The 27,518-nt window shown below is 40.6% G+C and overlaps 1 protein-coding gene across 4 annotated transcripts in view; it reads left to right on the forward strand.

Moving 5' to 3' along the window:
• SLC35F5 (solute carrier family 35 member F5) overlaps positions 1-11,468 on the forward strand; it is a 49,795-nt gene extending 38,327 nt beyond the window's left edge. For all 4 annotated transcript variants that reach the window (XM_024218857.3, XM_024218859.3, XM_024218858.3 and 1 more), the window contains 3 exons: positions 8,045-8,199; positions 9,151-9,239; positions 9,830-11,468. In XM_024218857.3, coding sequence (XP_024074625.1) covers positions 8,045-8,199; positions 9,151-9,232 — 237 coding nt within the window. In that variant the 3' untranslated portion in view covers positions 9,233-9,239; positions 9,830-11,468. The remainder of the gene's footprint in view (positions 1-8,044; positions 8,200-9,150; positions 9,240-9,829) is intronic.
• Positions 11,469-27,518: the final 16,050 nt, after the last annotated feature.

Consider the following 27,518-nt stretch of genomic DNA (forward strand, 5'->3'; position numbering starts at 1 on the left):
GGTCCATCAATGGCTATTAGCCAGGATGGGCAGGGATGGTGTCCCTAGCCTCTGTTTGCCAGAAGCTGAGAATGGGCGACAAGGAATGGATCACTTGATGATTACCTGTTCTGTTCATTCCCTCTGGGGCACCTGGCATTGGCCACTGTCGGAAGACAGGATACTAGGCTAGATGGACCTTTGATCTGACTCCGGTATACCCGTTCTTATGTTCTATGTATAGTAACACATAATATATACATACATGTTGAGTACTACTTTGTCTTCATTTTCATTCTTGTTTTAATTGACTCAAAGCTCTCCATCTTACAGGTTTGTTTTTCTGTTTGCTAAGATCATGGGCTCTTAAAACTTTGCTGCTTCTCCTAATGTTGGAGCAAATAATTATTCCATTTGGCTGGAAAGTCTAACTATAGCAACTGAGATCACTTGATCTGTCTCTACAATACCTATTTAACTTCTTGGAATAGCTTTCAAAACTAGCACAAGTACTGCTTGTTCGGGGAGGAAAAAGCATACATTTGTGCATAAGTGATATGCCTCACAATTTTTGAAATTAGTGCATATATTATCTTTCTCATCTGTATCGTTAATTCTTCTTTGTACTCATTTAAAAAAAAAGATGGATATTGATTAAGTGCATTTTGTACTTATCAAAGGGAAATCATGAAAGCTTTCTTTATGTTCTGACAAATTTAAACAAATGACAGCAATGACTAACGGTTAGTTGTAATGTTGCTAAATAAGTAGGAAATCCTCCTTTCCCTTAAATAATATTGAAATGGTTGACGTTCTTTGGTTTAGATGGTAAACCCTAAAATGGATCAGTAAGCAATACAATAATTTAAAAGCAGCTTACACTTATAGCAATTCCCAGCTCAGAGGATCCGGACTCACTTTATAGACTGGATTCATTTCACCCATTGAAGGATTCCCTTCACCCATTGCATTGAACAGCAGCTGCTCAATGCAACAAAACAGTGTAAGGCAGGTCAGGAAGTGGACGTATACTCTATTCCGGGGTGGGCAAACTTTTTGGCCTGAGGGTCACATCTGGGTATGGAAATTGTATGGCGGGCCATGAATGGCTCATGAAATTGGGGTTTGGGGTGCTGGAGGTGTGGGCTCTGGGGTGGGGCCAGAAATGAGTTCAGGGTGCAGGAGGGGGCTCTGGGCTGGGGCAGGGGGTTGGGGTGCGTGTGGGGAGGGTGAGGGCTCTGACTGGGGGTGCGGGTTCTGCAGTGGGGCTGGGGATGAGGGGTTGGGGGCGCAGAAGGGTGCTCCGGGCTGGGACCAAGGGGCTCAGAGGGCAAGAGGGGGATCAGGGCTGGGGAAGGGGGTTGGGGTGCAGGAGGGGGTGAGGGGGAGCTTACCTCAAGCAGTTCCCAGAGGCAGTGGCATGTCACCCCTCCGGCTCCTACGTGGAGGGGCAGCCAGGCCACGGTTCCCGGACAATGGGAGCTGCGGGCGCAGCGTGCGGAGCCCCTTGGCTGCTCTAGGCATAGGAGCCGGAGGGCGGACATGCCACTGCTTCTGGGAGACCCTGACCCGACTCCCCAGCTGGAGTGCCGGAGCAGGGCAAGTCCTGGACCCCACTTGAGGGCCAGATTGAAACGTCTGGAGGGCCGGATGCGGCCCCCAGACCGTAATTTCCGCCCTCCCTCCGCCGCCCCCCCCCCCCGGCTCTATTCAGTTGAAACTGCACAAGGAATATAGGTAGGCAGTCACCCAAATTGTACATTGGGCAGCTCTTTGAGGGTGAACTCACTTATTCTTACTATGATGTCACAATATATTTAGTTCCGGAAACCTGTGGCTATTAATATTCCAAATGTCCTGTATTAACTCAGTTTGCCAATTGCTGATCACTCCCACCACTCGCAGTGGAATTTATTTTCTTCTGAAGTGGGGTCTTCAGTCCAACTTTGGGTAGTTTGTAAAATCTCAAAAGATCAAAGCTCAACCACAAAGATGATGATAAAGAAGTACACTAACAATTCCTTATGTACCCCACAAGAAAAATTACTTGGATCAATTTATACATCATGGAGATGCCTTGAGTGAACACACAGGTTTCAGGTAAAAATAACACGAGTACTTGTGGCACGTTAGAGACTAACTTAGTTAGTCTCTTAGGCCTTGGCTACACTCGGGATTTCACAGCACTGCCACGAGTGTAGTCCCGCCGCCAGCGCTGCAAGAGAGCTCTCACAGCGCTGTATGTACTCCACCTCTCTGAGGGGACTAGGTTGCAGCGCTCCTAGCGAGTGTGCAGCGCTGCAGGCTCTGATTACACTGGCGCTTTACAGCGCTGCACTTGCTGCGCTCAGGGGGGTGTTTTTTCACACCCCTGAGCGCAGCAAGTTGCAGCGCTGTACACTGCCAGTCTAGCCAAGGCCTAAGGTGCCACAAGTACTCCTGTTCTTTTTGCGGATACAGACTAACACGGCTGCTATTCTGACAGGTTTCAGGTGTTACTTGTGGTTGTTCAGTTTACACCACGTTTTTAGCCCAGGCTTATTTTAAAAAGTAATGTATTAGCTCATTAGATAACTTATTACAGTAGCTCATTAAATTGCAGTTTTTTACATTCCTTTTGAGATATTCTTTTATTTGCTTGCAGAAGGTCTGTCCCCATTCTGATACTTAAATGTGGGGAGAATAAAGCTGATCACAAAATGTTCACAGGGAAAATTTCAATTCTGATGAACAATTTTGATCTTTTTCTGTGTGTATTTTTTGTCCATATTTTTGTTTCATGTTGACTTAATGTCTCTTTGGGATTTTTTAATAAACTGAAAAGCTTTGTATTTCTTTTTTTTGAACTTTAAGGTTTTCCCCCCATCTTCTCACTTTTCCCCTCTACTGGAAAAAAGGGGTAGGAGTGTGTTGGTGGAGCGTGAGCCAACTTTACCTGACTGTATTTGAACACTTTTCCCACTCTTTCCAATTGGAAAACCAAGTGGAGTTGTGGTGAGAAGCAGGTGTCTTTTCCTGCTGAGACTTTAGAACTCTTTCCTCCTAATCCTGCCACAGCCATTGCTCTGTGTGAAGGGGGATGACTCTCAACTCTGCTCTTTCTAAGCTCTTTGGCACTTAGAGGCCAAAGTGTCAAAAGTCTGGAAGATGTTCCCCTTCCCAAGAGCTGCATGTCACATGATATAAATTCATGTAGTGACATAGAGAAGAATCTCCTCCTCAACAAGAGTGGACGTTACAAGGGCAACGTTAAACTCACCACTATCATGCAGCCAGATAAAAGCCCTGATTTAGAAAAGGAGCATTTACACTTGTCGCTAAGACCATCCCCATCTGAAATGTCACTGTAGTCTTGGAAAACCATTCAGATGCACAAGGATATCAATGCGTTCCTCACAATGTGTGGACAACATGATTTGCATAATAAAACTTGAAAATATAGTCTGTTATTTCAGTGACGTGTACCTCTGACCAACGTTCCTTGTAAACTGCATGCACATGAGGCTGTGTGTGTCACAAGTGATGCCACTCACAAATTCCTCTGTTCCTGGGGTGGGCATCGTGAGAGCTGAAGTGGTGACTAAGGGCTCCCCAGCTGTAGGTGGAGGTGACAGTGGGACCCAAAGAGGCTGGAGCAGCTGCCATGGTACCCAGGAATGGACCAGGGCTGGGAGCAGTTACCCTAGGCAAGAGAGATGCAAACCCCCTCTTCCCTGTCTGGAGCCAGCTGCCTCTACCGCTGTTCTGAGTCTCCTTAGCTCCTCTCGCTCCCCAGGGAGAGCACCCACTTCTCTCCCCCTCCTATCCCTGGCACTCTAACCCCCCACTCTGTCCCACTGCCCCACATCTCTCCTGTGCCTCACTGCCTCTGACACCCTCACTCCCCCTATCTATGACTCCCTCATTTCCCTGGTCTTCATACAGAGCACTCACCCTGATCCCCCCAACATGCTGACTTCCTTCCACTCCACAGGCAGAGCACTCCCTCCTGTGCCTGAAACCATGAGAGTAATCTTGCCCAAGGACAACAATGTAGTTCTCAGTGAAGTTTGTTGTTTGCTCAGTACAAAGAAAACTTAGAGGAAACATTTCTACTGTCATGTGTCTCGTTAAAATGCAGGTCTTCCTCTGGCTTTGTTTATTGCCTTATTTTTATGCAATTCCATGACTTTTTTTTAATGGCTATTTCCCAAAATACAGTGTCTCCTGGAAGCTGCTGAGCACTCTGAAGACTGGAATCAGTTTTTATTTTGTTGTTTTCCTTTATATAGGCTGACTTTTTCCCAAATCTTATTTTTTGGACATTGGGTTCAGCAACATCTGTATGTGTTGTGAAGTCTGTTGTAGTGACATTTTAGGTGGGCCAATGTTTTTGTGGTAGGTTATTTTAAAAAGGCCTTTCTTCATGTGAAATGCCAGTCGCCACAAGAAAGAAAATGACAAGCATTAAAATGTCTGAATTCAAACCTGAATAATAGTAGTGGAAGCAGACATGAAATATATCCTTTCTATTTGGAAGAAAGTGAAAATGTTTTCAACTTTAGGGTGCAGCTTTAGGATGTTTTCAACTTTAAGTGTACAGAAACTCCAACTAAAATAAATTATTTCATGTGAATAAGCTAAAGCCTAGGCAAAACAAGCCTAATTGTCTTGGTCTTGAAACTTAAGCAATTCATATGAAGGACACAAACAAACATTGTACCAAGAATATTGTACCAAGTAAATGAAAAGTTCTTCAGTAAATCAAAGTAACTCTTCTCCACAAAAACAAGAAGAATTTCACTCCAGTGCGTGTAGGCAGCTATATTTATATCTTTGAAGTGTAAAAGGCTCACAAGCTTTTTATTATTATTTTTCATATTCTGAGGCAATTTGTTTAAATTTAGTCGCGGCAATGGTTGAATGAACAGGAATCCTCTTCCGTAATTCCCAGAAGACTGGGACAGTTTCTTCTCTGAAGTATAAACCCAAATAGATTCTCAGCCCAGTCCTTTAAATAAATAGAATTTATTCTGTATAAGCACAAAATACACAAAACCACTGCAGCATCTGAAATGGAAGAGACAGCATTAAAGCAGTGTTGCGTGACAGATGCGAGGCACACTAATGCAGAAGCAACAGATAGTTTCTTTTAACTTTCCAATTATTTTTATGGCACTCATCACTATAATCTGAACACTTGTACTGAATCTGTTTGACATTTATAATATTAATAAGCCCAAAACATTTAATAACAAATCTCATTTCTTTTACTCTCAGCTCACTTGCTCTTTCTTCTTTTCCTTATTTTAATAAATCTTTTTCTACCTCTGCTTTCTCCGCCTATCTGCTGGCAACATCTGTCTTAATTCTAGTCCTTTGCACATATCCACTCCTTTCCCTCCCTACCTTCCCTAACCCTTTCCATCCTTCAGGCACAACACCCTCTGACCTCTTTCTTGCTCTTCTTTTCCTGCTCCTTGTGGATTTTCCTGTTGCTTTTATTTCTGACTATTATCCCTTCACCCTCACTGAAAACTGCTGCTGCCTCTGGAGTCTGCCTTTGACTACCCTTTTATTAGCAATCTGTCGCCTCCTTCACCTCCCCATAGACATTTCTACCAAGAAAGGTGGTAATGGTGTACGGGTCTTTCCCTCTTCTGTCTTACTTTTCAGCTTCAAATTGCACACTTTCTAGTTCATTTTCTCCTCACGTGGCTGTCATCTACCATCCAGGTTTGTCTGCTTGTCTCTTTCTCACACCTAATTAACACCATCCTGATTTGACCTAGGCAGGCTATGTCTGTCTTTGGTTTTAACTTGTGGCTGGATGAGTGCTGAATTCTTCCCTTCCTTACCCTTCAGTGCCTTCTATAATTGAGCTGTTCTGGATAGAACTAGCTCAAGGGAGCATTCCCTCTGAAACTGGGTCTTCAGGTTGGCTGTGTTCCCTGGGAGGCATAAGATTTGCCTCTCTCCTAAACACAGAAGCTCTGAGGAAAAGGGGGGAAAAAAGGAAAAGTACTAAAATATAAAACATTTGCATGCTTTAGACATTACAAGTCAAACTTGTTGCAGCTATTAATAATACTAGTTATTATAAAGCACTTTTCATCCATAGATCTCAAGATGCTTTATTTAACAGATGGAGAAACTGAGGCACGGAGAGTGAATTGACTTGCACAAGGTCAACCAGCAAATTAGTGGCAGTGCCAGAAATTGAACCCAGGTTCTCTTAGTCCTAGTCCAGTGGCCTATTCACCAGGTCACTCTGTCCCCCATGTTTTTAATGTACCTTTTAAGCTCGTTTATTTCAATTGTTTGAAGCTAGTCTCAGTTAGAAATTAATGTGGACACTAATCAATTCTAATAACTGCAGATATAGATTCCTAAGAATGAGGTGGTGTCCATACTCTGTCATTAAAACCCCAAGATTTCTTATCACTGTATAAGACTTTATTTTTTTTCCACAAGGGGGAGCCTTGTCTATGGTTAATCAGCTTTTTCCAGCTAAAAAGAAGCTTTAAAGGGAGTAGTTCTGCTTTTTATTTTATTCTTCTTAAAAGGAACAGACCTTGTAATTTCTGTTTTGAAGCTTTATATATGTAATAGACATTCCAGATGCTCAGGCTAACTATTACTACCCTGGAGTCAGGTAAAATCTTGTTCGTCTAATTTATGGCTCACTTTCAAAACAGGTGAGCAAATAACTTAATAAAAAGTGCTGTATTCCCCCACACACACACTCAGGAAGAACAAATTCTTGTTACTTCCAAAATTATTAGCTTCTCATATGCTTTATTTGGCAGACAAAAATCAGAACTTCTTTGCTAGGACCACTTCCAAGGATTTTTCTCTTCAGTTATTGTTTGTTTTTATTTCTTTAATGCACACATCTCTGTCTCTTTAAATGGGCATTTGGGGGCACAAATTGCCCTGAAATATTTGGTTTTTTTCCGGCTAAACTGTTGGTCAGAAATTCAAATCTAGGTGGAGTAGGTACACCTCTACCTCGATACAACGCTGTCCTCGGGAGCCAAAAAATCTTACTGCGTTATAGGTGAAACCGCGTTATATCGAACTTGGTTTGATCCGCCAGAGTGCGCAGCCCCGCCCCCCTGGAGCACTGCTTTACTGTGTTATATCCGAATTCGTGTTATATCGGGTCGCGTTATATCGGGGTAGAGGTGTATGTTGTTTTGTGACGTTTCACTTGGGTTGTCCATACAGTTGTTTCAGGGCTTGGAAAATTCAGTTGCCCGCTCATCTTTGGCAATTAGACTTTCATGGATTAGTGCCATCAAATTTGTACAGGTTGGTGGAGAAACAAAGAGAGTGCTTCCATTTTTTCAGCATCCAGACGTAATTTAGGAGAGGGGAGATGCACACCTATTTTCCAGAGACTGATATGGAAGATGGAGTCCCCAAAAGAGGGTTTAAGGACAGTACCCTAGTATGAATCCCAGCACATCTCTTTCCATGCCTGCGAGGAGTGTTGGCTTCTCACCTGAATGTGGATCCACATCAGCTTTTAGCTAGAAGATGTAGTTCTCTTGATATTCTGTACCTAGTAGAGTTTCTAAGGTCCATGAGTGAATGAGTAAGGGTGAGATCATTTGAGAAACTAGAAAAGAGAACCATGTTACCAGGAGGAGAAGGGGAGGAAAAATGTAGGTGGAGAACCCAATGTAAGGAGGTAAGGAAAAAAGGGAATTGAACACAGTGGGTGACTGAGGACATGATGAACCAAGAGATCTTATAGAAAATGTTAAAATGCAAAAATTGTAACATTGGTCAGCATTCAAAGGAACTGAGACCCAACACGGTTTACAAATAGATTTTATTTTTTTTCTCCAAGTGGAAATGTCTTAAACACATATGCTGACACCATTGTAGCAACAAAGGAGCTAATACATTACTAATGTAGTTGACTTTACAGTCTTGATGCAAGTTAGACACTTTTAACAATAACAATAGTAGACACTTCTCAATTTTATGGCAGTTGTCACAAATGAAAAAAATCAAATGTTAAAAGAAACTACTATTGTGCTTTGTTGGATAAATTATATTCATGCTCTAATTCCAGGTGCAGTTTTCCTGGTTATTTTTTGCAGGGGCAATCCCTGTATTTTTCTCATTTTTCATTGCAACTTTCTTATGCCATTATAACAACTGGGATCCAGTGATGGTAGGAATCAGAAGAATTTTTGCCTTTATCTGCAGAAAGCATCGAATTCAGAGGTATGATCACCTATTGTAACTTCCCTAACTTTTCATTCCACCTTCCCTATGTATCCTACCTCTTTCAGAAGCCTCAGAACTCACACCCTGGGTTTTTTGCCCCCTCCCCCTCTTCCCCTCCTTTAAGAGGACCTCGTTGACTCTTTGATTAGTTACCAGTGTAATTCTTTATCTCCGTTCTTTTCCCTAATATCCAGTGAGGGCAGAGACAAAATTATAAAAATCCCTGTGACACGGTTGTCTGTCCTTTAAGGGCCAGAGGTCTGGGTCCTGCCAACCCTATTCATTAATCAGGTGCAGCTGAAGGGTGGACATGTGTTCCGTATAAAGAGCTGGCCTGTCAGGAAGGAAAGATCGGCAGAGGCTGCAGGGAGTCCATTAGGAGGGGAGGCAGTGGGGAAAAAGAGCCTCCTGGGAGAAGCCCTGGGAAGAGGAACAAGGAGGAATCCTGCAACAGGCCTTGAAGTAGGATGGAACAAGAGAGGCAAAGGGGAAAATCCCCTAGTACTTGTAGCCCAGTGGGGGTGGAAGAACTGTTGTTTGTTCTGTTTTTTTATCTATGTTTGGAAAATAAAACTGTGCCTGGAAAGAGATTTTGGGTATGGCAGTGGAGTTTTCATGGGCTGGGGACAAGCCACCATCTTAAAATCCCATTGTACTAAAAGAAATTTTTCTGCAGTGAATATGCTTTACAGTTTTGCCTAATTATTGTTACCATAGTATTTGCTATATTTCTGAGGCACCAAATGGCTATCTATAGATCTTAATTATGACCACTCTAGTACAGTATATGTAATTCACCGAAGTATTTAGTTTTTTTAATGAACACAACTCAAGATAATATGTAACTCTTCTATAGCATTACCATCCTTACTATTCATGTCTCCATGTCACAATATAACCAGTTTAAGATTTTCTGTAGTTACAAAATCAATTTGATATCTCTTTAAGAATGCCAGAGGAAAGTGAGCAGTGTGAAAGCCTCATCCCTATGCATAGTGTTTCTCAAGAAGGAGAAAACTGCTGTTCATAGGCAATAGGTATGTTTAACAAGTAAACTTCAAAAGGTATAGTGAATATGTTCAAACTCTTAAGTCAATTTTTTTCCTCTTGATGTTGTTAGCACCTTACAATGGACTTGCTAATTATTCCATTGCCTTCAATAGTTTTACCTGTTTTATTAACTCTCATTTGCATGAATTAAAGAAGGAGCTCATGTATGTTACCAGTCTGCCAAACAATCATGGAAATTAACCTGTGCAGGCACAAAATTTACTCACTTGCTCTTTATCATGATTGATACTCTTCCTTGAAATAAATAAATAAAGCTGCTCTCCCTGACAAGTGAGTATGTAGAATTTTGCAAAGCTAATATAACTAGAAATGCAAGATTTACAAAAATGTGGTCATTTTTTCCCATATTCTAATCATTCCTGTTTGGCCTCGAAACAAAATATATCCCAGCTGTACAATATATTTGCAATCTATTTTTCACCATTCCGCTTGCACATTTCAAATACGTTTAATACTATGACTGGAAAAGGTATAGAAAATGGGAACTATAGGATCAAAATCAATACAATTAATCCCTAATGCATAGCATTAATAATTCTGTTTTAATTTTTTTCAGTTTCAAGATGGTTTCATACTCAGCGAAGAGACAATCTCCTGGAAAGTCCATAAGGAACCATATTTCAGTGCCTATTCTACATTTGGGGAAAAAAGTTTCAGTTCTTTTGAAACTAAACTTTTATTTTCCTATAATTGCCTGTCTTCATCTAGTTCTATCAACGAACAACTTCATTATGTGCATATCACTACAACTATAGGAAATCCCAGTCCATCTAAACAGCCAATCTGCCTTATAGAACTCAACTTGAAATTACTTGATATAATCAAGAAAGCAAACGCTGGTCTGGTGATTTTATTTTTTGTTTTCATATTTTTGTTAAATGCTGGACAACAAGTTCTTCAAAAATTACTTTAAAAATGAATACGTTAATAAGTCTGCAGGTCGTCATTTCTTACAGGCTCAGATGAAAAAAGCTAAATATGTAGCTTACTTGTAATAGGTACGGATTAACATTTTTGTATAAAGTCTATTTGAATATTAACACATGAAATTAGAAAAAATATCTTAATTTATTAAATAAGTACATTTTTGCAACTGTTAGAGCAGGATGTATGCAAGTTTCTGGAACACTACATATATTGCTTTATCCCATTTTAAAAATCCTTGTAATAGGAAAGGGTGCTTTGTGTTTAAAAATCTGCTATGACCTAACAATCTGAAACTTTTAAAGAAGTGTTAGTATAAAAAGGTTATGTATTTTTAAAGGTGGTAATTACCACAAATTTTGCTGGACAATCACTTGATGTAAAAGTTCATACTTCAGAATCAGTCTCTTTGAAAACTTAATAGTCAAAATTATTTAATATGTAAAATTGTAAATAATTCCAAGATGCCATGTGCACAGCTGCTTATTTGAGGAAAAAACCATCAAGTAGACTTCTAAATTTTGTAGTTACTATCTTACTCTCAACTCAAATCTTCCAAGCAATTTTAAAGCTAGAGATAATCATGTTGACTTCGTTTTCCTAATGAAATTATTGTGTAATGGCTAACTTTCACTGTGACCTGAGTTTTCTTCCCTACTGCGATGCTGCTGTTCTGTTTGGTGCTGAAAGGTAACGAATTAATAAATATATTCACAAGAATCCTGAAGACAGTCATTGCCCTCTTCAAAAAGTAAAATTTGGTAACTTTGGCCAAGGGGTATTTACTAATTTATTTTGTCTTTTAGTGAATTGTTACGCTTATAAAGAGTACAGATGGACTTTCAGTCAAGGTGACTAAATCCTCCAGATAACTACAAAACCTACACTGACAGTGCAAGCTTTCTCATGCTGCTCTGCCATTTTGTCTCAACCCTGTTCTAGAGGAACTGAGGTTTTTCTAGGGATAAATGTCCATTCAGTCTTTGACCTCTATATTACTCCCACCAATAAGGATACTAATTGTGGAAATGGTGGTGGTGATTTGGTGATGTAAAGAAAAAAACTAGTCTAACTGGACTGTATTAAGACCACAGACTTGGAAAAATGTTTAGAAGGATTAGTTTTTAATTTATTCAACCCCAAAATCAATAGCTGTAGGGAGGAGACCATTGTTAATTGAAATGTATAGGGTAAGTTAAAACATAGGCTATTACACTTGCAGGCAGATATTTATTTCTTTGTTCATTTTTATCAAATACAAATATTTTTCTGAATTTTATATCAACGGTTGGTCACTAAACTATGAGCAAAACTTATCTGAGGCCAACCTTTTTCAAAGTAGGAACATTAAGATAGGACCTGAGGTTGGGATTTTCAAAAGATTTACAAGCACAGTCCCATTTGAAGTCACTTAGATACTTTCAAAAATTCCATTTTTTGGTCCCAATATTTAGTCACCTATCCTTTATACTCCTACTTTTGAACACTTAAGCCAGAGTTCCTGATCTCTTGTAGAAATGGAGGTCAATAAAAATTGGAAAGAAATACCGATGATGTACATCAAACTGAATAAAAAATAACCTTCAGTTCGACTGAACTGGATTAGTTTTAAACAGTGCAACTAAAAGTGAATGTCTCTCTCTGTCAATTACTCAAGTACCCATGAGAAGACAGGAACTTTAAATGCCGCAGTTGAACTATTTTTATATTTGATCTTGGTTAGAATTTTGGCTGTTTGGCAAGAGGAGAATTTTCCTGATAAGGTTAAAAATGGTTTTTAGGAAGCAAGATAACTCCAGAGAATTTAAGCGGAATCCTTACTAAGAAAAGCCATTAATTAAGGCATAGTGGCAATGGAATGCAAATAGTTGTTCCCTTAAATAATGATTACATCTTCAATTAATATTTGGCTTCTGTCAAGTTTGCCTAGTTAATGCTCAACACTAAATCATGTCCTCTATAGCAGCGAGAAGGATAAGGATTGTGGCATCTGCAGAGATAAGCCAGGCAAGGCTAATTTTGCTTTCCAACAGGTGTGTTGCTCTGTTTTCAGAAGAAAACTACGGTTCACTTTTGAAATCAATTGCCCATGACCCATAGTTGTACTGGGCTGTGACGTATAACTGTGAACCAGAATCCTTATTTAACATAACAAAACATGACAAAGATGTGGAATCTATCATCAAATCCTTGATTAGTTTATAGAGTTTTACATAGCAGTTTTAAATTGTGTAGAGAAATACATTGTGCTGGAAAAAATGAACATTAATACATAAGAGAAAATCTCTCTCTGCCTCCTAAGAACATTCAAATAACGTTATATGTTTAAACAATTCAGATGCTGGGACCTCCTCACTAATTTTTCCAAGAAAAGAAAAAAAAAAAAGTTTTGAGAAATCAGATTTGTTTAGTATCATGATATAAAGTGTTACATACTATAAATGACTTCAGCAGTCTTTTTATTAAAGTGTAGCATTCTGGGGAGTGGAATGTAAAATACAAAACAAATTATCTCCCTGAAAGGCCTTAGATTTTTAAACAATTGTGCCCCAGTATTACAAGAGATATATGTATTACAGTATTAATTACTAAAGTTATATATTGTGTTACATTGTGCCTGCATTTAATAAGAGGTAATGAGATTTTCTATACCAACTTGTGATTTTTAGTATAAGAACATCTTTTATAAGTAACTGTCTTTTTTGTTAGATAAGTGATTCATGGAGCTTTCTATAATGGTTGCTTGGTAAAGGCATAAGAGATTTAGCTTTTGAATCTCAGGTATCTGTGCAATAGTGGCGACATGTTGAATATAATACTCTTCTTGTTTTGTTTTGTTTTTTGTTTTTTTGTTTTTGTTTTTTTTGTTTTCTTTTAACATGACATGGCATGCAACTGGAATCAGTTTCTTGTTACAGAAATGTGAAGAAGCTATCTCTCCTGGTAGAATTCTCTTTACCGATATGGACTACCATAACTTGTTTTTTTACTGTTTAATTGGAATGTCTTGATTTTGATTTATTTCCTGTAGGAAGTGTATACACTTTTAAAAAAAATCTTCTCATATTTTAAATTAATCATACTTTGAATGTTGTTGCATATTTAAAGAGCAGTGATTTCCCACATATGCCTACATTATTGAAAAACAATGCCATATATATAGTGCTGTCCAAAAATTAACTCATTTATCACAGCATCCTTATGAGGCAGCTAAATAATTATCTTCATTTTTACATATGGAGAAACTGATACAGAGTAAAGTTAAGTGATTTTTCTGACTGCCCCAAAATAAGTCTTGGAACTCAAGAGTTGAATGGGAGTAACAGTTAGTCTGCTGCACTATACTGTGCAGTCCAGTAGAGGGTAAATAAGGGTTTAGTTCTCCTGGCTATTTTCAGCTGGATCTGTTAATTACACAAAACTGCATTAACCCTTTTACTGCTAGTGGCTGCTGCAAACTTTAGCCTAACTCCAGAAAAGCACTTAAGCACTTACGTAACCTCTAGCACTTGAGTAGTCCCATGATAGTTACACACAGATTTAGGTGCTTTGCTGAACTGGGGCCTTCAGCAGTATTTTCCTTTGAAATACTAAATGCCCTTCAAAGGACAGTTAAAACCAGAGTATTGCATGAGGTACATGACATACTGTGTGTGCTGTTATGTGCATCACATACCTATTACACAGCAGACGAGAAGTTTAAAATAGTAAGAGCCTGAAAACTGAGTTTCCTTGCCTTATGCAATTGCCATTCTTCCTGTTTAATTATCCCCACTGTGCCAAGGTACTGCTGTTTACTGTTGTGATTGGTTTCTGTTGTGAGTTTATGCAGACAAATGACCTCAGTGAATAATTATTTTTGCTAGGCGCTTAAAGTTTCATTTAGATGTAATGAAGTAGTGGCTATTTGAAAATGCCCTTTAAAAAATGCATAGTAGGGGAAAAAAAACATCCTGGATCTTATGTAGCTACACACCTGAGCAGGCTGTAAGCATAGGTGGCAAGTTTATATGGGCCTGTGCTCCGCTCCACCAATATTCAGGAACATGGGCCCAGCTCCACCAATGTTTGGGCTTATATTTTCAGAACCGTCCCGTCCATAGGATGGACAGGGGCCCCATGCTTTGGAGGGACGTGGAGTCCAGGGCAGCCTAAGAGATTAGCAGGGAGCCTGGAGCTGGCAGCAGTGAGCGACCAGGCCCCAGCCTGTCCTGCTCCGCTCTACCCCGCCTCTTCCCACCCCTGCTCCGCTCCGCTCCACCCCTTCCCCCAAGCTCCTACCCCGCCTCTTCCCACCCCTGCTCTGTCCTCGCCCCTGCTCCGCCCTCTGCTTGGACCCGTTCTGGGCACCACCAAAAATTATGCAAACCTGGCACCCATGGCTGTAAGTGCATGGCATGCATCTGTGCACATCTGATAAGTGTACAGTTTTCATTAACAAGCATTGCTGGTCACAGACCGACTAGTGTCTCTTAACTAGTGATCTGGAAACTTTTCTGTTTTCTGAATTTAACACAAAGAAGACAGGAAAATGCAGTGCAGTTCCACCCCCCATCATTAACGCAATGCTAGTACTGAGAAATAAGATACACAAAAATCAGAAAATAGCCGAAGTTAAGGTTTCTTTTGCACAGCTGAGTTATAGGACCATATTGTGGTCCTATTACTTTTTATCTCCTTTCCAGTGTAAATCCTTACTATATTATCAGTTCTGTTAAGTACTGCATAACTGTATATATAGTCTGTGCAACTCGATAAGAGTTATTGATGCAGTGAAAACCTTACCTTTTGATATTTCTTTGGGAGATTTTTTGCCTGTTTATGTTGTATTTTGTTGTTGGTTTTGGTTTGTTTTTTCCAACATTGTGTTGCAATAACACTAGTTCTTTGCACTTTATATAATATCATAGCATGATTTCTCAGGGAAATGTGGATGGTCTTAAACAGCTTGTATCCGAGGAGGTGATTTGAAAATGAAGCAGCAGCCCTTTGTAGGTTTTATTTGAACATTGAATATAATTTTAATATTTTGTTTCCTTTGACTTAGCTCCCTCATCCTGGTTCTTTGGATAAGGATGATATTAAAAGTATAGTTTCCCATTGCTCTGATTTTTAGGAAATATAATTCTGTTAAACTTACCCAGTTTTTCCTATATAGTTGTACTGTGCATCATCTTTACTGTATGAAATTGCATTGAAGTTAATAGGACTCTTGCTCTGTTGATTTCAAAGCTGCTCCTCTATCCATGGTAGTATGGTGATGCCTATGCTAGGCATTCAGGGTTAAACAGCTCTGCTCTATCACATACCTACTTGAGGTTTGTACTCTGATTTCAGCACACAGTATAACAGTGTTACCATGAATATGTTCCCTACATTCAGTGGAGTTTTGGGGGTTGGACTAGATGATCTCCTGAGGTCCCTTCCAACCTTGATATTCTATGAAAGTAAAGTACAGTCAGGTTGTCCTTCAAATTTTTTCCTCGACTTGCTTCCCCGACTAATTTAAGCCCTCTGAAGTAAATAGCAGTCTTTCCATTGTTTTCCAGTGGGTTTTGAGTCAGAATTTTATTGAAATAAGGCTCCCACAAGCAGCTTGATCTTTCTTCTTACACAGTATTTCCATGTGTAATATACCTCTGGAATATTCTTACTTTAATAGGATTTTGCATAGTATCAGCCAATGGGACTTGATGCAATAAAAAATGTAGTGACCCTAGCATTCTAACAGTTCACTCAAGCCATTATTCTCTTATACCCAAGACAATAGCAACTTTATTAGAGTCTTAGGTGTCTTTGGCTCCAGTTGTTATAATATTGGGCTCTAAATCAGTGGTGTAAGGGATCCTATCCATTTCAGTAGGATTTATCATCAGTATCAACATCAATATGCGTGCACTCATGGACTTGAGCCTCAAGTCCCTCTTCACAGATTTCTCAGTATGGCTGCTCTGTTTGCACTTGGTTCAGTATGCAGCAGGAAGTTTGCTCGTTGGTTTAAAAAATAAATAAATAAAAAAAATAATGGAGATATCCCATCTCCTAGAACTGGAAGGGACCTTGACAGGTCATTGAGTCCAGCCCCCTGCCTTCACTAGCAGGACCAAGTACTGATTTTGCCCCAGATCCCTAAGTGGCCCCCTCAAGGATTGAACTCACAACCCTGGGTTTAGCAGGCCAATGCTCAAACCACTGAGCTATCCCTCCCCCCCTGAGATTGTATTGTATTTACGCTACTGAGATTGTATTGTGCCTGCAACTGTTTTCTTTACATTGGCTGCCTATAGCCATGTGACTGACACTACTGGGGTTCTTTTAGATTTTAATAGTGTGACCCTGGTTGCATTCAGCCTTGGCCAGATGAACATCTGCACTTGCACTACCTGCAGTTTAAGGGTCCCATCTTTGCATCTGATGTTGGTCCGGCACCATGTTTTTCTTGTGATGGAAAGGTTCTTACAGGATGGCAAATGTTAGTCCTACATTTATTACTTTCCTTACCAATCCTTTTATTTCCCTTTTTAAAATTACTCAGTGTATTCTTTTAGTGCCTTAAGCATGTTGGCAAGGAGTGTGGTATGAAGTCATTGCTGAATATTCTATAGAGTAAATATGGTTGTCCATTATAATAGAATGGTCTCTGATACTAGAATTCAGGGATGTTTGTACAGTTACCGATCCAAAATCCTACAGTTATTTCTCAATTATACAAATACCTATTCTCAGCCTGAGGGGAATTAGCCAGTCACCATAGTGTTACATGTACAATATGCAATCCTTGTGTTCTCATTGACATAGCTCTCAACATTTTACAGCTTTAGCCAACCACCATGGCCACTTCCTTTCCCAATCCCCTCCATTCTTTTATCCTACATACTGCTACTCTATTCATATAACCCTGACCCGCTGCCTATTGCTTTGGAGACAGGCTTGACACCGTTGCACAATAAGTAATTGAATAAAAATATTAAATGAGGTTTAAAAGCTTCCTTTCCTTTAGCTTGAGAAACAGCCGTGCTAGTGGAAAGTATCCTCCAGGAAGTTGCAAAATGGGAGAGGAGGAAGGAAGAAGATCATTTAAAATAATGTAAAAACAGCAGATTCATTGGAAGGAGCAAAAAACCTTGTTGAGCAGCTGGAGAGTTAGGGCTGGAAATTTCATTTAACTAGAAACTGTACAAGGGAAGGTTTTTGTTTTTATCTGATTGAATATGAAATGACTAGGATATAAAACCGTGATCTAGTTGCTAGTAAATGCCATGCATATTAAATTTAGAAGTTAATTGCTAGTTGTGATGCAATCTAGACAAAGCTATATTAAAAGTAGCCATTTTTTGGTCACAGTGTTTCATTGACTTCAAAGTAGCATATATTGAGTTCAGTAGGGAGTTGTGCTATAATGTGTGAATTTTAAAATCACAATGAGTCTTGGAAGAGATACTTTGATACCTGAGGCTTTTGGGGTGGAGGTTTATAAGGTGGTCTTTAAACAAAAAATATATTTTGGAAATCATTATTTTGTCTATAGAGGTTGGTAGGTTTTAGAAGTTTAGCCATTTAGCATTTAAAGATGAGGAAAACCCATGAAATTATTAACTGTAACATATAATGTTAATGCTCATTTAGAGCATTAACATTTTGTACTAAATTTCAGCGCTCTTCCTCGTGAAATGAATTCAGAAACCAGGATTCTAAGGCAGACAGCCCTGCAAAACTATAGTGAAACCACTCGGTGTAACTGATGAAAATAGTGTATGCTTGTACAAAAGTGCTTAAAGCTTCCAGACTCTTTCTAATAATTCAAACCACAGCAAGTTTCAGGTATACATCTTGTATGAAATATGTATGTGCTGCAAAAATGTTTAACCCATTTTCCTTTGAGACCAGAGCCTCAATTGCTGATCACTGATGCATATTGCATTTGCACCTAAATAAATCCTGGTTTCAAAGGGTTTTAAATCTTGATCTATTTTTGATAAATAGAAGTGTAGCATTTTATCTGATTTCCATTTAATAACAAAAATATGCATGCAAACAAGAACATGTAATCATGGTTTCCTGAGTGATTATAAACCCAAGAAAACAGCAGGATGGCTGTAGTAATTCTGAAATGAAGACGCATGCCTCCTTAGGAACTGGAAGGTAGTCCCCTACTTTAGCACCAACTTGTGCTTTCCATTTCACTAGTATAAATCTGGAGAAGCAAAGACCAGAACTCAGTCATTAGTTCATTGCAAGCAAATATTAGCTTTAACATGGAATTCCATCGTCTGACACTTTATTAATTTTCTTAGGGGGTTTGGTGAAGTAAAAAGTATAGCATAGTATTTTTTAATCCACAAGAATTAAAAACAGATTAAACAAATGAAATATTTTAGAACTTGTACAGGCCTAAAACACAGAAATTATAGGCATATATTTGGAATTTCAGACACTGCTTATATATATTTTTTTTTAAAAATCAGTACATGTATGATTATTTGAAATATATATTATGATGAAAATGGCAGAAAATTGTATTGATAGAGATTTACATTTGGATTCTTTTTAATATCCAGTACCAAACCTTATAAAAGGGCTAATAAAAAAGAAAACATCGTGTATTCTAATGAATTGCTTGTGTAATACAATCAATTGGTGTGAAATTTTTGTCTTGTATATTTCATATTTATTGTATGTCCGTAAAAACAAATAAATTGTCTTGTTTTCTTAACAGAAATAAGCATTTGGTTACAATTTGTCTTTAAATCCAGGGTTCCCAAACTGTCATGGAGATCTGGCTAGTCATATGATGCTAGCTCTGCTTTTTTCCCCCAAGATGGCAAATCGCATTACAAGAAGATAAAAATACATTAAGTATTTTCATAATACTAATTTTCCATATAAACAATTGCTACGGGTAGCACAGGTTGTTTGATCATTACGGGAAAGGAGGTGGTTTACACAGTGATAAATGGGAGGGAGAAAGTAAAGTGGTCTGTGAGCTGTAACTTTTAAAGTGTGTTCCAAGCCTTGAATAAGCTTAATCTCTGGATGAAATTTACATTGCTGAATTAGACCCTTTTGTGGCAGTTGTTCCTTAGACCAGGGCTGAATTTGACACACCTTGGTTAAAGTTTTATAATATGGAAAATTGGCACCCATCTTAATTATCTATATACCATAGTCTGGGTTCCAATATAAATGATTTCGCAAGCTTGATAACACCCTTATCTCTAGAACTCAATATGACCTTTCAAACAACAATTGACAGTATTTACCAGCAGTAAATTAATAAGATTCCAGAGTCCATTATGAGTTTTAACAAGTCTTCTTTGGAGGAATAATGTAGTAGTGAAAAGTTGGGGGGCAAATTACATATGTCCACTTAATGACTTTTCTTCTTTAAAAAACAAAAGTGAATCAGAATGTTCTGATTTGCTCTGAGTCCATCAGGATCCTATATGCTTGTAATTGGGTCTCAAACTGGACTGATAAATCAGGTAGCAGGTCAATTGTTACTTTCTCAAAATTTTAGCCAGTTTTCTGTTTATATCCTGAGATGGAATTGCCCCCTACACTTTCTTCAGTATCATAGTTGGTCAGCAGGGGGCGCTACTGTACTATTCCAGTTTACTGAAAGTCACCTACATAAGAAATTAGACAAGGTGGGTGAGGTAATATCTCTTATTGGACCAACTACTACAGCGCATACTACATAAATGACATTAGCAGTACAAAGATCATGACTTATCTGTTTCTGACCCTTCGTTTTGAAATTAATCAGCACTACATGCTGAGCTTCCTCCACGGAGTTGAGCTTTCAGGGTTAGATTTTAATTATTTCTTAAATCTTTTGTAAGTTGCAGGCTTTTACCTAAACATACTAGAAAAATTAATTGTTAAAAATGTTTGCTTTTTCTAAATTTACTGAAATACTCGGGGTTGAATTCAGCCTTCTGATATACCTGTACCTGCACTCTAATATACCTGAAGTCAATTTTGTTGCAGATTTTGGCATCAAGATTAAACCAGGGGTGCCGGAATGGGAGACCAACAGGCCATGGCTCTCCTACTTTTTGCCACAGGCCCATTCCTCTGCCCTTCCTTTTCCCCCTAGGCCCTGCTCCCCCAGCCGGGCCAGAAGCTGGAGCCCAGCCCAGGTAAGAGTGGCTTGGGGGGGCTGGGCAGTGGTGGGAAGCCGCAGATCTTCCATCTGCCCTGAGAGGGCTGAGAGCAGCCCCCGGCTCATGTCCCCACTTCCCAGGTCTCCCACCCAGGGCAGAGGGAAGATCTGCAGCTGGGGTAAGAACCTTGCAGGCAGCTGTGGGGAGCTGCCGACCCGCCACCTGCCCTGGGCGGGTCCTCAGGGGGCCAGGGACACAGGCCAGGAGCTGCTTGTGATGGGTTTGGTCACAGAGACCCCCTTGGGACTGTCACCTGATGTGCTGAAACTACCGCTGAGCCTGTTTTCTTTGCCAGCTTGGGACTCCAGAACCCTGTTCTGTTAAGCCAGACACGCAAGCCGACTGTAACACAGACCCAGGGTCTGAACCATGCCCCAAAGCTGAAGACTTAACTGAAAACAGCACAGCAAGTAGTCCTGTCTCCAGCACCCAGACATCCAATTCCCAATGGGATCCAAACCCCAAATGAATCCGTTTTACTCTGCATAAATCTTATACAAGATAAACTCATAAATTGTCCACCTTCTATAACACTGATAGATATGCACAGCTATTTGCTCCCCCAGTATTAATCACTTACACTGGGTTAATCAATAAACAAAAGTGATTTTATTAAGTATAAAGAGTAGGATTTAAGTGACTTCAAGTAATAACAGACAGAACAAAGTAAGTTACCATGCAAAATAAAACAAAACATGCAAGTCTAAGCCTAAAACATTAAGAAACTGAATACAGGTAAATCTCAGAGATGTTCCAAATAAGCTTTTACAGAGTAGACTCCTTCCTAGTCTGGGCCCAATCCTTTCCCCAGTACAGTTCTTGTTTGTTACAGCTCAGGTGGTAACTAGAGGATTTCTCATGACTGGCAGCCCCTTTTGTTCTGTTTTACCCCCTTTTATAGCTTTGGCATATGGCGGGAATCTTTTATCTCGCTGGATCCCCACCCCTCCTTCTAAATGGAAAAGCACCAGGTTTAAGATGGTTTCCAGTACCAGGTGACATGGTCACATGTCACTGTAAGACCTTCTTCTTCAGTACCTAATAACTGGAAGACATGTACACAGGAAGGCTTGCAGGTAAACAAACCCATTCACAGTTCATTGATTCTGAAGCACCTTTAATAGCTTCCACTTAACATGTTTACATCAGTAACACAAGTTTATATCTTCTTCTCCTAACTCCAGACATAGAAATAATACATGCAAATAGGATGAACACACTCGATAGATCATAAGCTTTGTAATGATACCGTACAAGAGACCTTTTGCATGAAGCATGTTCCAGTTACATCATATTCACACTTATAAACATATTTCCATAAAACATATGGAGTGTAATGTAACACTGATCTTGGGGGTCCCCCACCCCAGGCAGGTGGAGGGGTCCAAGCTCTCTGGCCCAGCTCGCGCTTCCAGCTTGGCAGGAGGGTGTGGCCTCAGGGGGAAGAGGAGGGGCAAGGGTGGGGGCACAGAGGGGGTGGGGCCTCATGGTTCCCCCACTTTGAGGAAGAATCCGTCACCCCTGGATTAAACTATGCTTGCTGTGCCATAAGTGCGTAAGTATGCATTGCCAAAATTCAATATAGATGGCACAGATAGCAATGCCAATAGTAAGGGCCTGACGTCTTCCATTATAAGACCCTATTGTCAATTGTTTATCTCTCTACAAAACTTAAATGATTCAGGCTGAAATTTTCCAAACCGGGTGTTTGTTACTGGAGCCTTAGGGTGAAAAGGTGTGTATTTTCACACTTAGTCTTGAAGGGTAAATTGGCTAAAGACTTAGGCCCCTATTCTGAAATTGGCTTTGTGCAGGAGCACTCCGGCACTCACATGGAGCCAGTTGCAGAATCATGACCTTAACTAACTAAAATGCTTTTAATATGCCTGCTACTGCTGTATACCAATATCTGTAGCAGAAACCTACATCTACCTATTGTGTGGTGAGAAAGCTAATGCAGCCAAACTAGAAACGTTTCATGATGACATCCATTATCATCACTAAACTTTCCTGTCATATGTGGCTGGGAGCTGGATCAACTATTAAAATTAGAGAATAAGAGGCAAATACCATAAACTATAATAGACTAATCAATTGTGGTGAGAAAGCTGCTTTCTTATCTAAAAACTGTCTTGTAACACTATACAATTCTTTAAAGAGGTATGAGACTGCTTAAATTGTCACCTTTCCACAAGTTAAATTTGTTGCCAAAGAGCTGAAATTAGCGATTCTTCTTCAAGTGGTTTCCCTATGGATACTCTGCTCTAGGTGTGCTTGCCCTTTCTGTGCCTTTGATCGGAGATTTCTCATAGCAGTATCTGTTCAGCCTGTGCATGTATGTTATCAGTCTTGTGCTCTGTGCTGTTGTGATATAGCACTGTGTGGGTGAACTGCCCTCTGTTCCTTCTCAACCACCTCAGCCCCAGACAGAGCCTTGGCAGTTGTCATTACTGAGTTTTATCTTAGCTATGTCCCCTTAGCTCTTTTAGTGCTTAATTATAGTTGTTCTAAGTACTAGTTTCAGGTGTAGTCGCTTAAAAAAAATCAGTACAAGCAAGTGCAAGCTTTCTTAATACCTTTTAGATCGTTTCTCCTCTTCTGGGAGTTTTACTCTACTGGGAGGGCATGCCCAGTTCTTCTGGTTTCAAACCTAGCCAACAGGCAAACCCAGGGAATGATGAACCCTCCTGTGCATCCATTGCCTCAGGGAATCTCATATTTCCCAAAAGTGCAACTTCTGTCTGGGATTAAAGTCTAGAGCCAGAAAAAACAGGGAGATCAAACTTTGACTTCTTATGAAGGAGAGCTTACTGTGCCTAGCCTCTGACCCTGGCTAGGGAACCTCTCCCACAATATTCCGAATAAGTCTGCTGCAGCATTTGTCTCCAAACTTCACTCTTCAAGGGCAACTAAGAGAAAGACCCAAGATTCCTCTCATAAGACTCCCAAAGACTGTATCTGGAGTTCTCCAGGTGAAGGAATCCACCTCAAAGAAGTCAGTCTCCGATGACTCCAGCCACTTTGACACCCACTGCTTTCTGACTTCGTACCCATGAGGCTGCTGGTTCCTCAGGTACTGAGGGCACTGTCAAACCTAAAGATTGTAAAGTCCCAGGTTCCAAGAGGTCATCAGTACCATCAACGGAGCGAGGCAGCAAGAAGAGCACTCTCTCGTCTCACTCAGTACTGAAGAAGCCCATTCTGGCTCCATCTAGACTCCCCTTGGAGCGGTTGAGATTCTGTTAACTCCCTCAGCCACTATCACTTTGGTGCAGGCCATGGAAATGGTACTGACAACACACTTGGCACTGCAGGAGTTTTGCTTTCCTCGAGACCTTGCTGTGTCCAAGACGCCCAACTCACCATTTCTCAGCTCTGATATATTCCTGGTACTGAGGACTTCCAGGTCTCCGGATGTTTGTCCGGTACCGATGGTTTCACCTCATGTTTCTTTCAGTGCTACAGCGTGATTTGGAAGAGAAGGATTCTGATGAATATCTCGCCTCAATCTCCCAGATATTTGTGCTAGGCTCTCCTCTCCATTCCTATAGAAGCTTTTTTCCAGAGGTGTCTGAGGAGATTGGTATCACTCATGAGAGACTGCCAGAACCACCATCTCACTGGTATGAACACCCATGGATGACTCCACCCATGCCATATGAGTCGTCACCTTTGCCATACTGGGACCTAGTGGCAGACTATGGTCTGCAATTTTCTAGGGCCTTGAGTGCCATGGATCACACAGATGATAGACAGCCTTCATCACCTTCCCTCTCAGGAAGACCAAAACCTCAGGAAGATACCTTTGAGTAACAGGAAGCTAGGGTTGGTGGAGACACTTCTCAATCAGCCAATATCTCTTCTTTATCCCTGGATAAAGCAGTTATGCCTCCTCCATCCCTGTTGGATGATTTCAAGCAGTTTCAGGACCTTATCAAGAGAATTGCAGATTTTTTGCAGATCCCTCTTGAGGTTAAAGAATCACATCATAAGCTGCTTGACATCCTGCATACAGCTTCATCTTCCCGCATTACCCTGCCTGTTAACATTTGCAGAGTTCACTAGGGCCTTGTTATCTGGCACACTCTAGCCACAATTTGGCCTATGCGCAAGAGAATGGCTAAGAAATATTATGTTCCATTAGAATTTTTTATACTCTCCTCTCTCTCCTAACTCTTTGGTGTAACGAATATGGGCGGCATCACCAAGCTAAATCCATGACCTACCACAAGGATCATAAGCGTCTTGGCCTCTTTTGGTAGAAAATCATATTTGTCAGCTACTTTACAATTCAGAATTGCCAACTACCAGGCATTAATGGCAAACTACAATCATACAAATTAGATTAAGCTGAACTTACTTATTGAGCATCTACCAGCAGAAAGAGAGAGCAATTCAAGGCAATTATTGCAGAAGGCCAACTGTTTGCCGGAAAATCTCTGCAGGCCTCCCGGACGCTGCTGATACTGATTTCTACAGCGGTAATTATGAGGAGGGCCTCCTGGCTCCAGCTCTCAGCATTTCCAAAGGAGGTCCAAAATACGGTCGAAGACCTCCCTTTTGATTATATTAAACTGGTCCCTGACAAGATGGACAAATCTCTGCACACACTGAAAGACTCTGGGTTTACTTTGCGTTCTCTCAGGATCTGTATATCTACCCACAGGAGAAAGTTTAGTAAATCCTGGATGGTGCAGAGATCCTGTCCTGCCCAGTTCTTGAGCTCCCAGAGATCGTACAAACCTCAAAGCAAGAGACAGAGGTTCCAGAGAAGAAAACCATCCACTACTTAATCTTCAACCTCGCAGCCTTCCACCTCTAAGCACTAATTTTGGCAGGGTGGTTGAGGTCCTGAATTGTAACCAGGGTGGACCAGCAGCCCACCTATCAGTTCCCCGCTCCCCTAAGTTCCCTGTGCTGCAGCCACCCAGCAGGCTATCAATTGCCAGCTGTCCAGTTGTCCCTCCCCCCACTGCCATGTGCTGCTCCTGCCCTCTGCCTTGGTGCTGCTCCCAGAGACTCCTGCTTGCTGTGCAGGGGGGGATGGGGGAAGGCTAATGTCAGGGTGCCCTCCTCCCCCCTGCTCCTGCACCCCGCTTACCCCTTCTCCATATAGAGCAGGGAGGGGACACAGACGGAGAGAGACTGAGAGCTTGGGGCAGCAGCTGCTGTCTCAACTTCCTGATCCACTTAAAAAGACAATGCACTTAAGAGTGGGTCAGCTTACTTAAAGGGGCAGTGTGCATCTCTCTCTCGCTCCCACACACAAGGTGTGTGTCTGTCTCTGTCTGCTATGCTGTCTCCCCTCCCTCCTGTTCGTGCTGCCTTGATGAGAGGCTACATTAACAACGTGTTAACCCTTGAGGGCTCAGCCGAGTGCTAGTTCATCATTTAGCAGCAAGGCATTCCCTGGGAAATATCCCTCCCTCTTCCACCCTCTAACTTCACCACCTCAACCAAGCTTCACAATCATCATAGCTGTGACAGTATTAAATTGTTTGTTAAAACGTGTACTGTGTGTATATCTACATAATATATAGTTTTTTGTCTGGTGAAAAAAATTTCCCTGGAACCTAACCGACCCATTCACCTCCCAATCTTTCACCCTAAACCTCACCTTAAGAGAGCCCCCCTTCTATCTTGACAGGACTAAACCTTTTAGAAAGACTCCCAAATTATTTGTCTCAATCGCAGGCAGATCAAAAGGGTCTACAATCTCTCACAAAGACTTTCCAAGTGGATAGCCGACTGGTAGCAACAACTAATGTGATCTTGTAACTCCAAGCACCCTTGGACATACAAACTCATTCTGCGAGGTCTGTTTTCACCACTACAGCCTTTCTAAAAAATGTTCCCATCATTGAAATATGTAGAGCTGCAGCTTGGACCTCTATACGTACATTTGCTGAGCACTATGCAATAACTCAGACTCCTGTTGCGACGCTCCATTTGGCTATGCTTTTCTTGATATTAGACTCAACTCCGAAGCCCCCTCCTACTTAAGGGGAACTGCTCGGTAGTCACCTAGATGGGAGCATCTATAGGGATACTCCTCGAAGAAGAATAAATGGTTACTCACCTTGTGCAGTAACTGTGCTTCTTCAAGATGTGTGTCCCTATGAGTGTTCCACTACTTGTGCTTCCTTCCCCTCTGCTTTGGAGTTCTCTGCTATGGCGCTTCACAACAGAAAAGGACATGAGTACAGTTTGCCCCCTCTGTGCTATGTAAGAACAGCATGGAGCATGAGACTTAGTAGCACACATGTGCAGGCCAAATGGACACTGTTATGAGAAATCTCTGATCAAAGGTGCAAAGGGTGCAAGCAAACCTGAAGTGGAGCATGCATAGGACTACACATCTCAAAGAACCACTGTTATTGCACAGGGTGAGTAACCATTTAATACAGTGTCTGTATTATGATGTGGCCCTGATATACTTTTTCAACATTTGGGGAAGAGTTGGTGATGTGCTCACTTCAAAATATGACAATCTGATCCAACACTGAACCACATTTCAGTGTTTATAAATAATTTGAATGCTACTGCGGAGTCAAATTTATGATTATAGGTAATTTCTCTTTATTTCTGGGCAAACTAACAACCGGAAAGGGAATCTTCTCTAATGCATTCATACTTGGATTAAAGTAATTCTTCTCAAAAAGGCCCTATGTGCTTCCAGAGAAAGCTCAGCGATAATTTATCTGGTCATTCCTGCTTTGCTCTGTAATGATTAGGGAACCCCTTTTGTTTCACATGTACCTTCCATTTGCAAGTTTCCCAAATATCAGAAATCCTCTTCCAGTCATTGGTTGATTCTCTTCCTGTAATACAAAGGGTCTAATAAATAGTAAACCAAACTATTATTAACCAAGGGTAATTTAACACTTGGCATTTCTTGGGCTAGACTGTTAGTGTGGAAGTGAGAAACTCCTGAGCTATAATCTTGCCTCTGCCATTGATGCCTTTGCAAGTCAGTTCTCAGTAGCCTATGGCAGTGGTCTCCAAACTTTTTTGATAGCGCATCCCATCAGTAAAAAAATTTTTGAGCACGCACCCTCTGCTCCCGGCCGGACTGTCAAAGCCAAAAAAAAAAAAAAAAAAGCCTCTCGGACTCCCGGACGAACTGCCAAAGGACGGGGAAAAAAAAAAAGCCAC

The sequence above is a fragment of the Terrapene carolina genome, unplaced genomic scaffold, assembly GCF_002925995.2.
Source record: "Terrapene carolina triunguis isolate 2854851 unplaced genomic scaffold, T_m_triunguis-2.0 Scaffold62, whole genome shotgun sequence".
NCBI lineage: Eukaryota > Metazoa > Chordata > Testudines > Emydidae > Terrapene > Terrapene triunguis.